This window comes from Carassius carassius, chromosome 26 (assembly GCF_963082965.1).
Source record: "Carassius carassius chromosome 26, fCarCar2.1, whole genome shotgun sequence".
In the NCBI taxonomy this organism is placed as follows: domain Eukaryota; kingdom Metazoa; phylum Chordata; class Actinopteri; order Cypriniformes; family Cyprinidae; genus Carassius; species Carassius carassius.
Genome location: NC_081780.1, coordinates 21411160 through 21428126, shown reverse-complemented (window position 1 = coordinate 21428126; position 16967 = coordinate 21411160). Strand labels below are relative to the sequence as shown.

At 35.6% G+C, this 16967-nt stretch overlaps 1 protein-coding gene across 1 annotated transcript in view; it reads left to right on the top strand.

Annotated features, from left to right (window-relative positions):
• The window catches only part of ptprb (protein tyrosine phosphatase receptor type b), a 28086-nt gene that overhangs the window by 9916 nt on the left and 1203 nt on the right, over positions 1-16967 (top strand). Inside the window, exons 9-26 of the mRNA XM_059511541.1 lie at positions 134-397; positions 2274-2537; positions 3796-4062; positions 4496-4765; positions 4977-5243; positions 5346-5594; positions 6014-6283; positions 8183-8461; positions 9186-9335; positions 9459-9720; positions 10187-10293; positions 10466-10571; positions 10648-10728; positions 10935-11016; positions 13324-13414; positions 14254-14330; positions 16503-16637; positions 16723-16845. Of these exons, the coding sequence (XP_059367524.1) occupies positions 134-397; positions 2274-2537; positions 3796-4062; positions 4496-4765; positions 4977-5243; positions 5346-5594; positions 6014-6283; positions 8183-8461; positions 9186-9335; positions 9459-9720; positions 10187-10293; positions 10466-10571; positions 10648-10728; positions 10935-11016; positions 13324-13414; positions 14254-14330; positions 16503-16637; positions 16723-16845 (3344 nt within the window). The remainder of the gene's footprint in view (positions 1-133; positions 398-2273; positions 2538-3795; positions 4063-4495; positions 4766-4976; positions 5244-5345; positions 5595-6013; positions 6284-8182; positions 8462-9185; positions 9336-9458; positions 9721-10186; positions 10294-10465; positions 10572-10647; positions 10729-10934; positions 11017-13323; positions 13415-14253; positions 14331-16502; positions 16638-16722; positions 16846-16967) is intronic.

Genomic DNA, 16967 nt, shown 5'->3' with positions numbered 1-16967 from the left:
GGGAGGCTTCCATTAAGCTTATTTATCATTATTTTTTTCCCCTCATTGATTAAAGCGTAATGTGTTGTTTTTATTGTTACATTATGTTGGCAACACTTTGAGAATAATAAAACTGCACTATTTCCTCTTTCAGAGCCGTCCACAGTCCAAAACCCCACCGCCATCCACTCAGCCAGAGATGACTTTCTGAAGGTTTACTGGAATCATGCATCTGGGGATTATGACTATTATGAAGTGGCGATCGAGTATAACAGCACAAGTCTTCAAAGCCAGAAGCTCAATAGGACACAAAGTGAATGTGAGTTCAGTGATCTGGTTCCAGGACGTCTCTACACTGTGACCATCAGCACCTGGAGTGGCCAGTACAACTCTACTGTCTCTATACATGGCCGAACATGTGAGTGACATTATTCTTTAGCATCTGTTTTTCCCATTATCAAGGAGCATGCACCGGGAACATGCAACAAAGGGGGCGGTATCAATGTTCTCAAGCAGTGTTTCTGAATCGTCTTCCTTGCATCCCCTGTTTCAACAATGAACGGTGTCCCACTTATTCACTTTATGTGTATAGACAAACATATATTTTTCACATAGCTATGAGAAGCGTTAAACATGGACGTGTGTGCAAGGTTTTTCACAACAAACCCACCCAATTGCTACTCAAAACTAGCCCAATCATGTTTTGAGGGGATCCCTCTGTAAAAATCACATTCTGGTGGGGTAAATTACATGTTTTTGGTGGGGTTCCTCTGGTAAAATTCAAATTTTAGGGACTAAATATCACGTTATTGGGGTCGCTTAAACTGGCATACATGAAAAACAATCCGCGGCATCAGTGTTTAAGTAGCCCAATTCCTCAGGAATACCGCAGACTTGTCAACACTGATTGGTAGGCACCTTAGACACATTACATTGTCTAGGGTGAATAAGAGCTTTCACCATCCCAGGAGAAAACTCTAGACAGGAAGAGGCAACAGACCTCCAGATCTCTTACCCTTGTGAAGTGATTGCAAGGAAGAATGCCATCTTGAAAGTCAGAAATTTCTCTGAAGCTGACTCAATAGGCTTGAAGGGCTTGAACAAGCCCACCAAAACAATGGCCAGATCCAACCCCAGAACTCTTGAATGAATTGAAGGTCTTAGCAACATCTTTCTAGTAGGAAATAAGACCCTAGAGGGTGTCTCCCCAATGAATCACCACCTAAAGATGCCTGTCATGTAAACCTTTGAAGTGGTGGGTAATATCCCAGCAGAAAAGTGATCTTAAAGTAACTCCAGCACTGAACCAATCAGGCAGTTAACTGGGTCCAACTGGTTTTCTCTGAATGATAAGTAAAAAGTTATTGTATTATTTTTTTTATTATTATTATTTTAAGTTCTTCGCTGGATATTTTTTCACTTTTTTCTTTTTATTTCCTTTGATACTATTATACTTACGCGAGTACACTGCATAAATACATTATGTATATTTCTGTATTTCTATATGTGGGTTTCAGATGTTAAGATGTCCGCATTAAAAGAAATTTACAAAAGTGATTTTATGTCCACAGAAAGCACATTAAATGGAAGTTAAGTGTCTACTTTTAAGGTTTCAAATAAGATTTTGAAGAATAAAATGTCAAAATGTAGTTGAAATAATGTTCCATTGTCATTCAGTGTATAGTTACGTAAAATTTCAAACATATGCTTATTCTGACCTGTACATATTAAAATATATAAAAGAATAAGTGAGCATATTGCAATTTATTGGGTTTTAAATGAGTCAAAAATTCTTACTGACAAATAAGAATTAAGAGAAAATAAGAGGGCAAAACCTAGAATTGTGGCAAATGTAAAAAAATATTAAATAATAACTAATTAGTATTTGGGGTGAAAGTACTTAGCTTTTTGAATATGTCATAAATATAATTTTGTTGTAAATATGGCTGACAAGATTGTTACACTAAATTACATTTTAGTTGGTATCTTCTGTAAATCAGGGGAAAATGTATTATATAAATTTTTTTGCTCAGAAAAATACAATTACATGAAAAGGAAAATGTTTTATTTAATTCTTTTTTGGAATAACAACAAAAATTTTAACCAGTATTGATTTTATGCTTAGACCATTTTTCGTCTTTGACCCATGTATAAATGTTCTTGTTCTTGTTCTTGTTTTACATTTAAATAAAATTTAAGAAAAAAATCACATATATGTGTAAATATCAAAGACACTTTGATTTTCCAATCGGTTCAATACAATAAAAATCACATTTCACCCTTGTGTATTTCAGTCCCGGGTGCTGTGGGTGATTTGTTCCTAAAAGAGTATGGAACAAGTTTTCTGAGGGTGAACTGGATGTCTGCTCCAGGAGATGTCGATAACTATGAGGTACAGATTCTCTTCAATGACACACAGGTGTCACCAGCTGTCAATCTGAGCAGTACAGTTAGGGAACACCTGTTCTCCGCGCTCACACCTGGTCGGCTCTACAAGATTGTGCTGTCTACTCACAGTGGATCATACCAGCGTGCCGAGATCCTTGAGGGCCGCACAGGTAAGGTTTAAAAAGTACTCGAAACTAACCTTGTGAATTAGTAAATTTGTCTATAACTAAAAAAAAAAAAAAAAAAGCAATTACATTTCCTACAAAACATTTTTTTTACATCATTTTCATGTATACAAGCATATATATATATATATATATATATATATATATATATATATATATATATATATATATATATATATATACACACACACACATTATATTGTAGTAATATTGTTGTATTGCCATAAATGTATGCTGATTTTAAATAATCGCAAATGCAGTAATTTGTTTCTGTAATACAGTAAATAAAAAATATATATATTTTAGTAATGATGGTATTATTGTCATGGTGCGGTGTAGAAGAATTGCCCGAATATGACGAAGATAGCAGTAAACAGTCTTCAATACATCCACATAAGGGTAATCCACATCAGGTAGGCGGGAAACACATAGGTAACATTAAGACCGGACAACATGCACTGAGCAGACTGGGCTTAAATACTAACGTAAACGAGGGTAATTATTAGAACACAGGTGAACAGAATGACACAATCAGACAGGAGGGGAAACTAGGTCACACTGAGCTCATGGGGAATGAAAACACAACAAAACAGTTCATAGGTGTGGCAATTATACAGTATTATAATAATGGTCTTAAGTTTTACATTAAAGAGAATATGGGGGAAATGGAAGGAAATTAAATCAATAAAACATGAGACGGAAACGGCAATTGTCCTTTCTCCCCTATTGTGGTATATCTAAGTGAAATGGGTCTTGAATAAGAATTATAAACTATTATAGTGCTGCAAATATTGGAGAATATTAATTCTTGATAAACTGAGAGAAGCAGAAATCATCACAATTAAAATTTATTGTGCAGCCCTATCTGAATAGAATCAACACTGACTGACTTGAGTAATAACAATATTATCTTTTAGAGACAATATATACCATTAAATATATACTGTTTTCAAAGAAATATATATAAGACTTTGGAGCAAAATGTTAAGCAAAAACCTGGGCATATTTTTGTGAAATTCCTCTTTAAATATACTTTTTATAATGACGCTAGCTATTTAAGCATTGCATCAATCAATGGTTTATGATGTACAATATTATTTTAATACTTCTTTTTTTATTACTTGTGATAAATTGTAACAGATTTAACACTAATTGTGTTAAATTAGATGTTGAATTTGACAGGATTTGATCATCATCACAGTTTGATGATATCCTTGGTTTTTTTCCCCATTTTGCCACACAGTACCCAGCCAGGTTCAGGATCTCCGTCTTAGTGCTGGCACCGAAGACAGCAGTCTAAGAGTCTCTTGGTCCTCTGGTGATGGAGACTTGGACTTTTACTTAGCGTATCTGTTTTTTAATGGGACACATTTTCAGGAAGCCAAACATGTTCCTAAACACATCATTCAGACAGAATTTCTCAGCCTGGTACCTGGACAACTGTATTCTGTTACTGTGCAGTCGGTCAGCGGAATGCAGACAAACAACAGTACAACTTGTGGAAGAACAGGTATGAAATACACATATTAACTGTTATTTACATGTCAGAACTAGATTCTCTAATGGAAATATGATACTTCATGAATTTGAGCTCCTCTGAAACCCTACACCTTCCCCAGCTCCACCTGTATAGATCTGCTAAGGGTTATTTTATACACTAATTGTGCAGCAGCAATATGTCTTAAATACTAACAACACAGTATTGCCATATGTATCGGCAGCAGCAAGTTCCTGTACTTGCTTGCAGCAGCAATAATCTGCAACTATGGCAATAACCAACAGCAGAGGTAGAGCTATTCCGCCGAGACCAAATACAATAACATTGTCATATCCATTACCATGCTAAAATGTGATGCTAAAAGTTGTCATGATAGAAATAAATAATATTGTCTTAGGAAGCTGAAAAAAAACTACAGTCTAATGTGAGCTTGTGTGTGTTTCAGACCCCTCCACAGTCAGCAATCTGCGGGTAGATAATGAACTCATCACACGCAATCTGTTAGTGAGCTGGACAGCAGCTGAGGGTGTTTCTGATGGATACAGTCTACAGTTACTAGATGAGAGTGAAAGAGTGATCGCCAGCACTTCTGTGCCCTCTTCTAACAACCACTACCTGTTTAAAGATTTAACTCCAGGAAGTTGGTACAGAGCACATGTTCAGACACTTAGTGGCACCGCCACAAGCAAGGACATCACTGCTGAGGGACAAACACGTAAGACACACTTCTAACAGTATGTTTTTCACTGTGTATTCCCCACACAATTGAGTTTGTAATCTCACATGATCAAAAAAATATTAAGCAAAAGAACACTTTATGGTATGGTATTTTATCTAATCTTACTGTCCAGCATTAAGAGTACTTTGAGCTTTATTTCACGTCAAATACTTCAAGTTTACTGGACTTGTTCACCTAATCTCCTCAGGTCCAGCAGCAGTGACCGGGCTAAACATATGCTCCAACACCAGCACTGAACTTTCATTCTGCTGGACTGCACCGGAGGGCTGGGTGGACGATTTTGATCTGTATCTGTATGATCAGACTGAGACAATACAGTCCCACAGGACACTGGGAAAAGATGCTCTGGGCTGGTCCCTAACGCACCTGTTGCCAGGGTCACTGTATAAGATGAAGGTCACCAGCAGGAGGAGAGGGAAACTGAGTAGTCAGTTGTCTATGTGGGCGCATACAGGTGAATACTGAAGCTCTATTCTTACCTTGCTCTTTCAATGTTTTTTTTATAATAATAATGTGTATATTTTTGTTTGGATGTTAAATATTTTTGTATTTACAGCTCCCGCCTCTGTCATAAACCCTCAAGTTGAGAATCAGGGTCAAATGGACAGTCTTCTTCTGAGCTGGATGCGTGGTCCTGGGGGACTTACTGGATATTCAGTCACTGTGGATGGCTTCGAACAGCGGCTGGGTCCAGAGAGCACACAGGTCATCTTTCACGGACTGGTGGCTGGTAGGCTTTATTCTGCTACACTTCAGAGCTGGAGTGAAGATCTGACCAACACTACGACTGCAATAGGGCGTACAGGTCAGTGCGGCCGCAAATCATACCGCCCTAAAGATATGTTTTACATTATAACTGATCTAATGCCATAGTAAGTAAGGCCAGTTTCATTCAGATTTCAAATATCTGAAACAGTATGCGTGTGCGGAAAATGTTTTCCTTTCTGCAGCTCTGTTTTTGTTTTTGTTGATTCATTTTATGTGAACACATTAGGATCTTTTGTCATTTAAGTATCATACACCTTGAGAAGACTTGAAATTTAGTGCCCAAGTCAAATTGCTTATTTTTTTTATGATGCTATTATACTGATTTGTGGTCTTTTTGGAGCTCAGCAGTAATTACCTTCCTTTAAATGGAAAAGAGTAGCTTGGACATTGTGCTGTACTAAAACGAACCAATGCACTACAGCTCTTGAAGCTAAATTACTTGTTATATCACCACAGTTCCTGCACCACCATCATCAGTGTCTGTCAGCAGCTCTTCGGGCTCAGTGGAGCTAATGTGGCATGTTCCGGATACAGGAGACTATGATGATTTTGAAGTCACATGGTATCCTCAGGACACACTTAATGTTTCTGGACTTCATCCCACTCGGCGTATACTGGAAGGACTTTATCCAGGACGGCTCTATAATATCAGCCTTCGGACTGTCAGTGGTATGACATACAGCCCTGTGACCTACAGTAGTCCTGTTTACCACACCATCAGAACCCGTGAGTAGTCACTTTACAGGAATCCTACAGTATTTACATGAATCTTAAAGTATTGAAGTAACCTGATGAAAAAAAAAACACACTAAAATCTAACCACAATAGAACAGTAAAACCTAAACCTGTGGGTTTTGTGTTGTATATGGCTCTTTAATTCCAGATTATTTGGAACCGGCTTGATCATTTTAGTGAGTCAAATCCAAATAAAACATTCTGAGCCTTAAAGGGATCGTTCACCCAAAAATAAAAATTCTGTCAATAATTACTCAACTTCATGCCATTCCAGACAAAGTGTTGAATAAAGTTGTTCTTTTTGTTTTCTTTGCGCACAAAAAGTATTCTCGTAGCTTTGTAAAATTGCAGTTGAACCACTGACCACACATCTGACAAGTAATTAATGAAAGAATTTTAATTTTTTGGTGAACTAGAGCTGTAATCGGGCCTCAAAAGTTAGGCCCGACAGGACCCGAGCCCGACAGGTTTCAGCCCGAACCCGACAAGTACATTTTGATTGACAACTTTTTAAAAGCCCAAACCCGTTTACAGCCCGACATTATTCAAATGTGCGCACACACACCTTTCTTTTTCCTTATGTCAAGAATGAGTAATTTATACATTTTTAACATAATTTATTCATAACTAACGTAGACTAGGCCACTTGGAAGTTGGAATAAAAAATAAAATAAGTCCTCTGTAACATCTTAACATCTCAGCACTCTAAATATAGACATAGGCTCATTTAGCCTATAAATAGACCAGCGCACCAATAAAAATAAGTTTTTTTAAACAAATTAAATTAAGACAAATTTTAAATTAAAATGGGTATTTGGCAATAACAAAATTAAGATAAAGGCTCTGCCGGATTTGCTTACTAGCAGCTGACATTTAATAAAAGAATAATGCCAACATTAGCGTAAATACTCTGTCCACATTATGCATTTAAGACTCAATGAATATTTAGTTATCATTTGAAAAACCTTTACTCACAGAGATTAGGCTAATCCTACATGTTTTTGTGGAGGAAAATTATTGAATCCACTGTAGATGGCTTCAACGCGTTCCTGCACTCACTGATGGTGCGTCTTTAATCACTCATTATTCTCATTATAAACATGATCAAAACCTTTCCACACCTCAGACTTTGCTTTAGTTGCTGGTGCAGCCAAAATGTAATCGCCAGAGGCAAGCCTCCGTTACACCTACTCAGCATCCATTTTCGCATCTTTCTCGCGCTAATCGAAACACATCAAATGACCGCTCGTTTACCTCGCAAACCGGAGTGCGAGCCCGAGCGAGATTATATAAATTAAGCCCAAGATCGGGCAAAGATCTTCAGCTCTAGGGTGAACTAACCCTTTAAGAAAAAAGTCTGTATTTGTTTGAATTATTTGTATGATGAAGACTCACACACTTGAAAACACTCACTGGTCACCACCTGCTGGTGTAATGTTGTACCCAACAACAACAAAAAGAGTAGTCGAAAGAAGCAGAGTTACTGAAAAACAGTCTAAGGGAGGCTGGAGTGTTGTGGGTATATGGGACTAATTTTAGCATGAACTGAAAGCTTCTGCTTCTTATTCAGTTCAAAAATTACGCAAAAGTCTATGCGAACTCTGGATTGTGGTTTTAGATACAAAACATGTCAAGCAAATAACTTTTACCAAAGTGACTTACAAGCAATTCATCAAAGAGCTAATTTGACATTAGTTTAAGCATTTGAGTTGGTTTTTGTAAGAGGTGTGTCTTTAGACGCTTTTTGAAAGATTTGATGTTCTCAGCAGTTTAGATAGAGGTTGTAATCTCATTCCACCAGGGAGGAACAGAGAGGGTGAAGGTATTGGAGAATGACTTTGGGAATATTTGCTCACAAAAATGTTCATAACAGAATCATTTTCCCTATAGCTCCATATTCAACTGAAAGCATCCACTGTTTCCCCCTGAGCTCCACCTCTGTCTCCTGCTCCTGGGTACCCCCGGAATCCGATTTCGACTCTTATGTAGTGGAATGCCACAAACAAGGGTCCAGAATGCCGGTGTACACATACACACTTGGACACAATGCTCATTCGCAGCATTTTGACAGGCTGGAACCCTTTAGAAACTACACCATCTACATCACAGTGATGTCTGGAGACAAGCAGAGTACAACCACAGAAACCAGCGTTATCACTATGATCGACAGTAAGTGACAGTATAACACAAACATGCTCTTTCTCCTTGAAATCACCTACTCTCACTAAAAAACATATTGACTTCTGGTCACTTTGTTGCTCTACATAACAGGCAGCCATACTTCATGTAAAAAAAAAAAAAGGAATTGGTAACACTTTAGTTATAGGGACCAATTCTCACTATTATCTACTTGCTTATTAGCATGCCTATTATTAACATATTGGCTTTTTATTAGTACTTATAAAGCACATATTAAAAAGTCATAGTTAATGGTTTGTAAATAGCTAGTGTGACCTAGCTTTTTCTAGATAACAAACTTTTTGAAAAAAAAGAAAAATTACATGTAAATATGCTACACAAATTTTGAAACAGATTTTGCCATCGATCGAATACTAAATCATGTTTGATATTTTGAGCCCATTTTAAAATGCATATTGTTTTCATCTGTCCTGCATCTCTTAGCAACATTTCTTTTCGAATTTGTTGCTTTTAAAATAATTTAAAAAGTGTAGTATTGTGTCACTAATGACTTCAGTCATTTAGTGTATGAAGCCTAGTTTTTCTCTTTAAACGTTCACAAAGTCAGCAGGTGTATGATGCCAAGTGTTTTAAAATCTGCCCCATATCGGAAAGTTGTGAAGTGTATTCCAGCTTTTAAATGACTTAATATATGAGCAATACTTCTAATATATAATTTAGACATACCTAATCTCAAGAGATATGTGTTTTTCAGGGCCCCCTGCCCCACCAGTGACAGTACGGGTCAGTGAGCAGTTTGCGGTCATCACCCATTTCACCATTCTGTTTAATTTCAACTGCAGCTGGTTCAGTGATGCTAATGGGGCTATTCGTTTCTTCACAGTGATCGTCACTGAGTCAAATGGTACCAGTCATTGGAATTTCAGTTTCTTTACCCGAGTTAGAATCTATGGCAATATTATCACCATTTGTCTCTTATTATGCTTCTCTAAGAACTGAATCCAGTCTCGTTTCATTTCATTTGCAGATGTTCATAATGTCCTGCCAGAGCAAAGACATCCTTTGCCATCATATCTGGACTACAGACAAAACCGCTCCATCAAAGCATACCAGACCGGCTACTTCCACAGTCTGTGTGCCGAGGGATCTGACAGCAAGAGCCGTGTTTTTGAGATAAACCTCGGAGGAGGAATGAAACGTTTGGGGGGAGCTTGCAAATGGGATTCAGAATCTATCCAGCATGGAACGCATTTCTGTGACGGGCCGCTTAGACCCAGAACATCATATCGGTACAATTGAATAGCTTTATGTAATACTTGTTGTAGTATCTCACCTTACATTCAAGTTTGCAGTGTTCATTCATCTCAGTGTCAGTGTGTTTTAGTATAAAGTTGCCTTTGTATTAAAAATTGACAATAAGCATTTAAATTGAACCGTAATTTAAAAGGTGCTATTGAAAATCATACCAAAAAGTCACTCTCATTATTATTATTCAATACCTGTAATGATGTTCATTCTTTTGTGGAACATCAAAGGAGATGTTTAGCATAATGTTCATGGTGCTCTTTTTCATACAGGGAAAAAGAATGTTGATGGGTCCTCCCAAGCTCTAAAAATTACCCAAATGTGATTTCAATCAAATATTATATTTGATACAAATATGAGAAAATTACAATTAAAATTTATACCTGAAATATTTGTTTCAACTCAGGTTTAAGATGTGTAATTCTGAATATTCATGCTTTACTGTCTCAGATTAAGTGTTCGTGCCTTCACTCAGCTGTTTGATGAAGAGAACAGAGAATGTGTGCATCCCCTTTACACCGACACATACCTTTCTCTCCCATTGACGACTCAATCAGGTAAAACCCTGTTGTTTTTTAGTGTGAAGAATCAATAGGACAGTTGAGTTTATGGTGGTTGGGATGAGAACATGACACATTTACTTCCCCATGTGTACTACCACTGTACTATGACTCAAATCTACTTTTTTAATTAAATAGTGTAATGTTTCTCACTGTTTTTGTCATTCAGCACCACGGAATGGACTCACGGGAGGAATCACAGCTGCTACGTTTCTAGTGGCCATGGTGCTTGCTGTGATCGCCTTGCTCATTTACAGAAAGAGGGCTCACAAAATGTGAGTGCATACACATTTGTTAACACACAATCTTTGTTACTGTGCTGATCTTTATTTGTTGTATGTGTTTTTCAAGAGCTGTAAAGGAAAGTCCAGTAATGAAAATGTGCATGTGGAAGACACTGCCTACCTCACAGATGTGCTCAGGCATAAGGAGGTACCACAATACTTCATCTCTATTTAAACTGATAACAGAGGAAAAGAAATATTATTGATATTTATAAACCATATTTTGTACAGACTAAAGAGTCTGAAGTCCTCAAAACATGCTGATTCATTAATGATTTAATGTAGCATTTATTTTAACCATTTATTATTATAAGAATTTCTGTTATTGATTTAGAATTTCTGTTATTGTACTAGCCCGGTCCAAGCAGCCCACTTTGAGTCTCATCTTGCTAAACTTCAAGCTGATTCCAATTACCTTCTGTCTGAAGAGTTTGAGGTAATGCACTGCATATCAACAAATTTATTATTTGGGACAAACCCCTTGAGGTGCATCATCATGTTTTCATAGGGGTCCTATTACACAAAAATTTGAAAACATAAGACCAGAAAAGAAAAAACACTAAAAAACAATCACAAGAATAAAAACATCAAAACAACACACCGTACTACAATATTAACACATTAAATATTTATAATTGTATTTATATATTTATATTTACCTAGCACATATAAGTATAAACATAGATATATCTTCTAAAGCAATTACAAGTAGTTTCAAAACAAGAAAACAAACCATTTCTGAACATACCGTATTTTCCGGACTATAAGTCGCACTTTTTTCATAGTTTGGCTGGTCCTGCGACTTATAGTCAGGTGCAAAATTAAGGTCAACATTAATTTGACATGAACCGAGAGAAATGAACCAAGAGAAAACATTAGCCTCTACAGCCGCGAGAGGGCGCTCTATGCTGCCAGAGATGCTGCTCAGTGCTCCTGTAGTTTACCACTGAAAACATAGAGCGCCGTCTCGTGGCTGTAGACGGTAATGTTTTCTCTTGGTTCTTGGTTCTAAATAAATGCGACTTATAGTCCAGTGCGACTTATATATGTTTTTTTTTTTTTTTTCTCATCATGACGTATTTTTGGACTGATGCGACTTATACTCAGGTGCGACTTATAGTCCGAAAAATACGGTATATAATAAAGTCAAAAGATTGTACATTTAAAGGTAGATTATTCCAATCTGCAAGAGCCTTATAACTAAATGTCTTTTACCCAAAAACTTTCTTAACAAAAAAATAAATAAAATAAAATAAAAAAATACAAATAGATATTTGCACATTGTCTTAATTGATATATAGAATAATATAATATCAAATATTGATGTAAATAATTAGGATAGTTAAAATGTATACATTTGAAGATAAATTGCATCCAGTGAATTTTCCTTCTGATATTGAGTGGAAACCATTTAAGTAAATAGTACATAATGCAATGGTGTGTATCATATGAACACCCAATAACAAATCTATTATAGTAATTTAATATAGTCTGTAGTTAGAGGCAGAAGATTAGTTTTAGTTGTATTCTGAGAAACTACATCAGCATAGTAAAAAAAATGGTAATATAATTTGTAAAGCAAGTTTTTTTTCAAACATTAAAAAGAAACAATTTTGATTGATACCGTACATTTGTTCCAAAATTTATCTTACAAAGTATATAGTCAATGTGAGGTTTAAAATAAAGTTTTGGATTCAGTCAGAAGCCCAGATATTTAATCTGATCATCATTACAGATTATTTTTAGATTATTAGATTTTGATTTAAACATATGCTTTGTACCAAAGACCATGGTATGAGATTTACCTTTGTTAAGTAGTAAAATATTCCATTCTATTATATTATATTATATTATATTATATTATATTATATTATATTATATTATATTATATTATATTATATTATATTATATTATATTATATATTAAATGACAGTTTTGTATGCATACAGATGAACAGAACAATGTGAAAGAACTAAGGGAAGATCATTTATAAAAATAGAAAAAAGAAAAGGACCCAATATTGAGCCCTGTGGTACCACTCTTTCTTCAATAAATGAATCAGAATGTTTATCTTGGATAACCACACATTGTTTTCTGTTATGTAAATAAGAATTAAACCACAATAAAGACTATTAAGAAAAACCAACATACAACTTATCTAATAACAGGAAATGATCAACTAGAACAAAGGCCTTCTTAGGATCAATAAAAATATCCCCTGTAAGGTCACCACTATCTAATGCTATATATACATCATTAGTCAGCTTTAGAAGAGCACTAGTTGTCGAATATTCCAGCATAAATCCAGAATGAAAAGGTGATAGAATATTATTATTTTCAAGATACTTTGATATCAGATTATAGATTAATTTTTCAAAATAGCTTGGCAAAAGCACAAATGATCAATATTGGTCTTTATTGGAGTAATATGGGAGTACATCTAAATAGCTGGTAGCTCACTAGATTGTAATGACATTAAAGAGATCATCTAGAGGGAACATGAGAATATGCAAGATAGATTGATTTATCTTGGCTCAATATAACGGACGCATGTAACGAAAATAAAACACTAAATACCTAAAAGTCTATCAAAGCAGTGAATGAACAATAGTCATTCCATGGAATGTTCCACTTCATGTTTCATCATTCCACTTTGCTCTAATCTAAATAGACTATCAAGCTGAACTTTATCATTTGAATGCATTACTGATTGTTGCCTCAACTTTTAACCAATGTTGAAAAGGACCTAAAAGACGTTGGACGGACCCAAACTCAAAATGCTGCACGTCTACTTGGGAACCGAAGCAAAAATCGCTACAACAATATACTGCCCTGTAAGTAGAGACAAATGATATTGTAAGTAAAATACAAGTATTATAAATGTACATCTCAAAAGTATATTTACTTGCCATGATATAATTATTTTCACATCAATATGGTATCAGCAGTCAAACTGATTATATTACAGGGTTAGTTCACCCTAAGAGGAAAATTATGTCATTAATAACTCACCCTCATGTTGTTCCAAACCCGTAAGACCTCCGTTCATCTTCTGAACACAGTTTAAGATATTTTAGATTTAGTCCGAGAGCTCTCAGTCCCTCCATTGAAACTGTGTGTACGGTATACTGTCCATGGTTAGAATTTTTTGAAGCATCGAAAATACATTTTGGTCCAAAAATAGCAAAAACTACTACTTTATTCAGCATTGTCTTCTCTTCCGGGTCTGTTGTTAGCATGTTCACTGCAGTTTAGTGATACCCGGTTCGCGAGTGAATCATTCGATGTAACCGGATCTTCTTGAACCAGTTCAAGAAGAACTGAATCGTTTGAAATGGTCCGCGTCTCCAATAAGCATTAATCCACAAATGACTTATGCTGTTAACTTTTTTAATGTAGCTGACACTCCCTCTGAGTTCAAACAAACCAATATCCCAGAGTAATTAATTTACTCAAACAGTACACTGACTGAACTGCTTTGAAGAGAGAACTGAAGATGAACACCGAGCTGAGCCAGATAACGGACGAAAGATTGATTCATTAATGACATAATTTAGATTTTTGGGTGAACTAACCCTTTAATGTAGCTACAGTATAGTTGCTATGGAGTCATTTTCACTATGCAATTTCCCATAATGCAAAGCAGTTTGATTCTAAAATAATTTAATTACAGACGACTCGATGCGGGTAAGACTGTCTTGCTTGGAGAACGACCCCTATTCAGACTACATAAATGCTAACTACATACCTGTAAGTTGAACATATGTTCTTCATTTGATTGTTCACTGGCCAAAAACTGGGTGGAACTGTGGGTTGTGTGGTGTAAAAGTTATAAAGATATAGGGTTAGGGTTATAAAGAGGTTCTGACACCTGAGCAGAGCTCCAAACAAATACAAGCGTCTTGGTTGTTGATGATAGAAACGTGATATTCAATGCAGAGATGTCACTAGTCACTTAACCCATCTAAAATATTCAAATAAATTCTATATTAGTCAATATATTTTATCTGTCATTATTTTTCATAGACCAATCCATCATACAGTATCTTAAACTTCAGAACTAGGACCTATGGGAGGCTGCTGAGTGCTCTATTCTACAGTGTAACAAATACTGCAAGCTAATGTTAACATTGTTTTTTTTTTTGGAGTTTTATGGCAATGATATCTGTGTAATTTTATTTAACATATTTAAATTATTTCGTTTTGCCCCATTGATAATGTTTAATATTTTCAATGTGTCTGAATCTTTTTAATCATTTACTTTGAGCAACAATTAAGTGTAATGATGTCCCTGCTGTTGCCCATATTTAATTTACTGTATTAATTTACTTAAAGGGATCCCGGGTATTAAGACATGTATAGTTTAATATAACATAAACAATGTCTCTTATTGAATATGTAGTAGAAAACCCATGAAAGATGTATGCTGGTGAGCGTGATTTCACCAAGTACAAAGTGTTCCTGGATCAACATCCTTGTTGATTCTGGAACAACATTCCAATTAGCAATCAGAACGGAGATATAATGTTTCAGGAAGTGTTTCTGTTTTAGGCTTACAATCAGGGTTTGGTGGGTCTACACCCTTGTTAACAATTTCCTTCTGACTTTAGGAATAAATTATGTGTAGTGTTAGGTTTAGGGATTGGGTTTAATATATATTTTTGGATAATAATGTTGATCCAGGACTATCAAAAGATGTTGATCCAGGAACATGTCTTACTTGGCAAAATCACGGCCACCGACTGATGTACAGGTATGTTATTTTTTAAAAATCAACATTGTTTTTAAACTATGTGCACAGTACATTCTGCGTTAATGACGTCAAATGGTTGCACTGGGTGAGCTACTGCCGCTTTTTACCACAACACAACTCAGAATACACAACTCAAAAAAAAAAAAAAAAAAAAAATTACTGATGCGATATCACATTGTGTGACTTTTGGTTCTAATTTTCAGTCGAAGGTCAACAAGAGAAGCAATATAAGACTTCACTGATTTCCTAGCGATAAGAAGAGGAGAAAAGAATGGGTAGATGCATATGGACGAATAAAATTGCAGAATAATGGCACCCCTTAGTCCAAAATATGTATAAAACGATTAATTTTTTTTTAAATAACATAAATCTTTGAAGGGTTTTCTACTAAATATTTCAGTAAGGGACACATCATTTACATTACATTAAGCTATAGTTAATACCCAGGGATCCCTTTAAAGTAGTTCAAAACAGTACAAGTAAATTAATCTCCATTTTCTCTATTTTTACACACACTGTTGCATTACCTGCATTCATCAAGTTCAAGCATTGCACCCTATGAGTTACTATATGAAAAAAGGATCAAATAAATTCCTTCCGAAATATAAAATTATCAATGATTACATGATAAGTCACAAAACATCTGATAAATACATACTGCTAAAAAAAAAAAAAAGATTTAAATCCTGAATGCACTTGTAAGTCGCTTTGAATAAAAGCGTCTGCTAAATGCATAAATGTAAATTTATAACCATCTGGCAGCTTATATAACAGTGGAAGAGGAAACGATTTACACTGTCACTTAATATGTAATAGATCTGTGTGTGTTTGTGTGTGAGTGTTTTTTTTTACTTAGGTGTTTACTCAAAACTTATCTGCCCACATCAAGACTTTACATTGTATTCAGATGTCTTCAATTTTGGTGACAGAGCTAATTAATAATTCAAAAAGATCAAATAAAACTGATCATATATTATTTAGTTTTTCCTCCTGAGGTTGACGGTCAGCGTTTACAGTATGGTCAAGCAACTCCTTTACTAACAGTTTGTTACCAAATTCATTATAAACTAAATATATGTACTCTGTTCGTGGACACCACACAAGCCTCAAAGCAGTCAACGATCCTTTTTGCCCTCAGACTCAAAAGTATTTCTGTGTCTTTTTAACAGGGAAACAATTTCAGATGGGAGTATATTGCCACACAAGGGCCTCTACCAGGTACCAAGGATGATTTCTGGCGCATGGTGTGGGAACAAAATGTACACAGCCTTGTAATGGTGACCCAGTGTGTGGAGAGGGGCATGGTGAGTGTAGAGGCTTCTAGTGCTGTTTTTCTGGTGATGTGTGCTGGTCTCATGTTATACTTTTGTGGATATGTGTATGATCCAGGTGAAGTGTGATCGATACTGGCCAGTTGACAGTGAGCCTTTGTATTATGGCGATGTTGTCGTGCAACTGCTTTCTGAGAATATCCTCCCAGAGTGGACCATTCGGGACTTCAAGATATCATCTGTAAGTGTCAAATAAATAGATATATTGATAGTAAATATAAATATGTAATACTTAAAGGTGAACTTTAAAGGTATTTATTACTATAAGGTAAATTAGTTATTTCTTAAAGGTATCTATTTTTA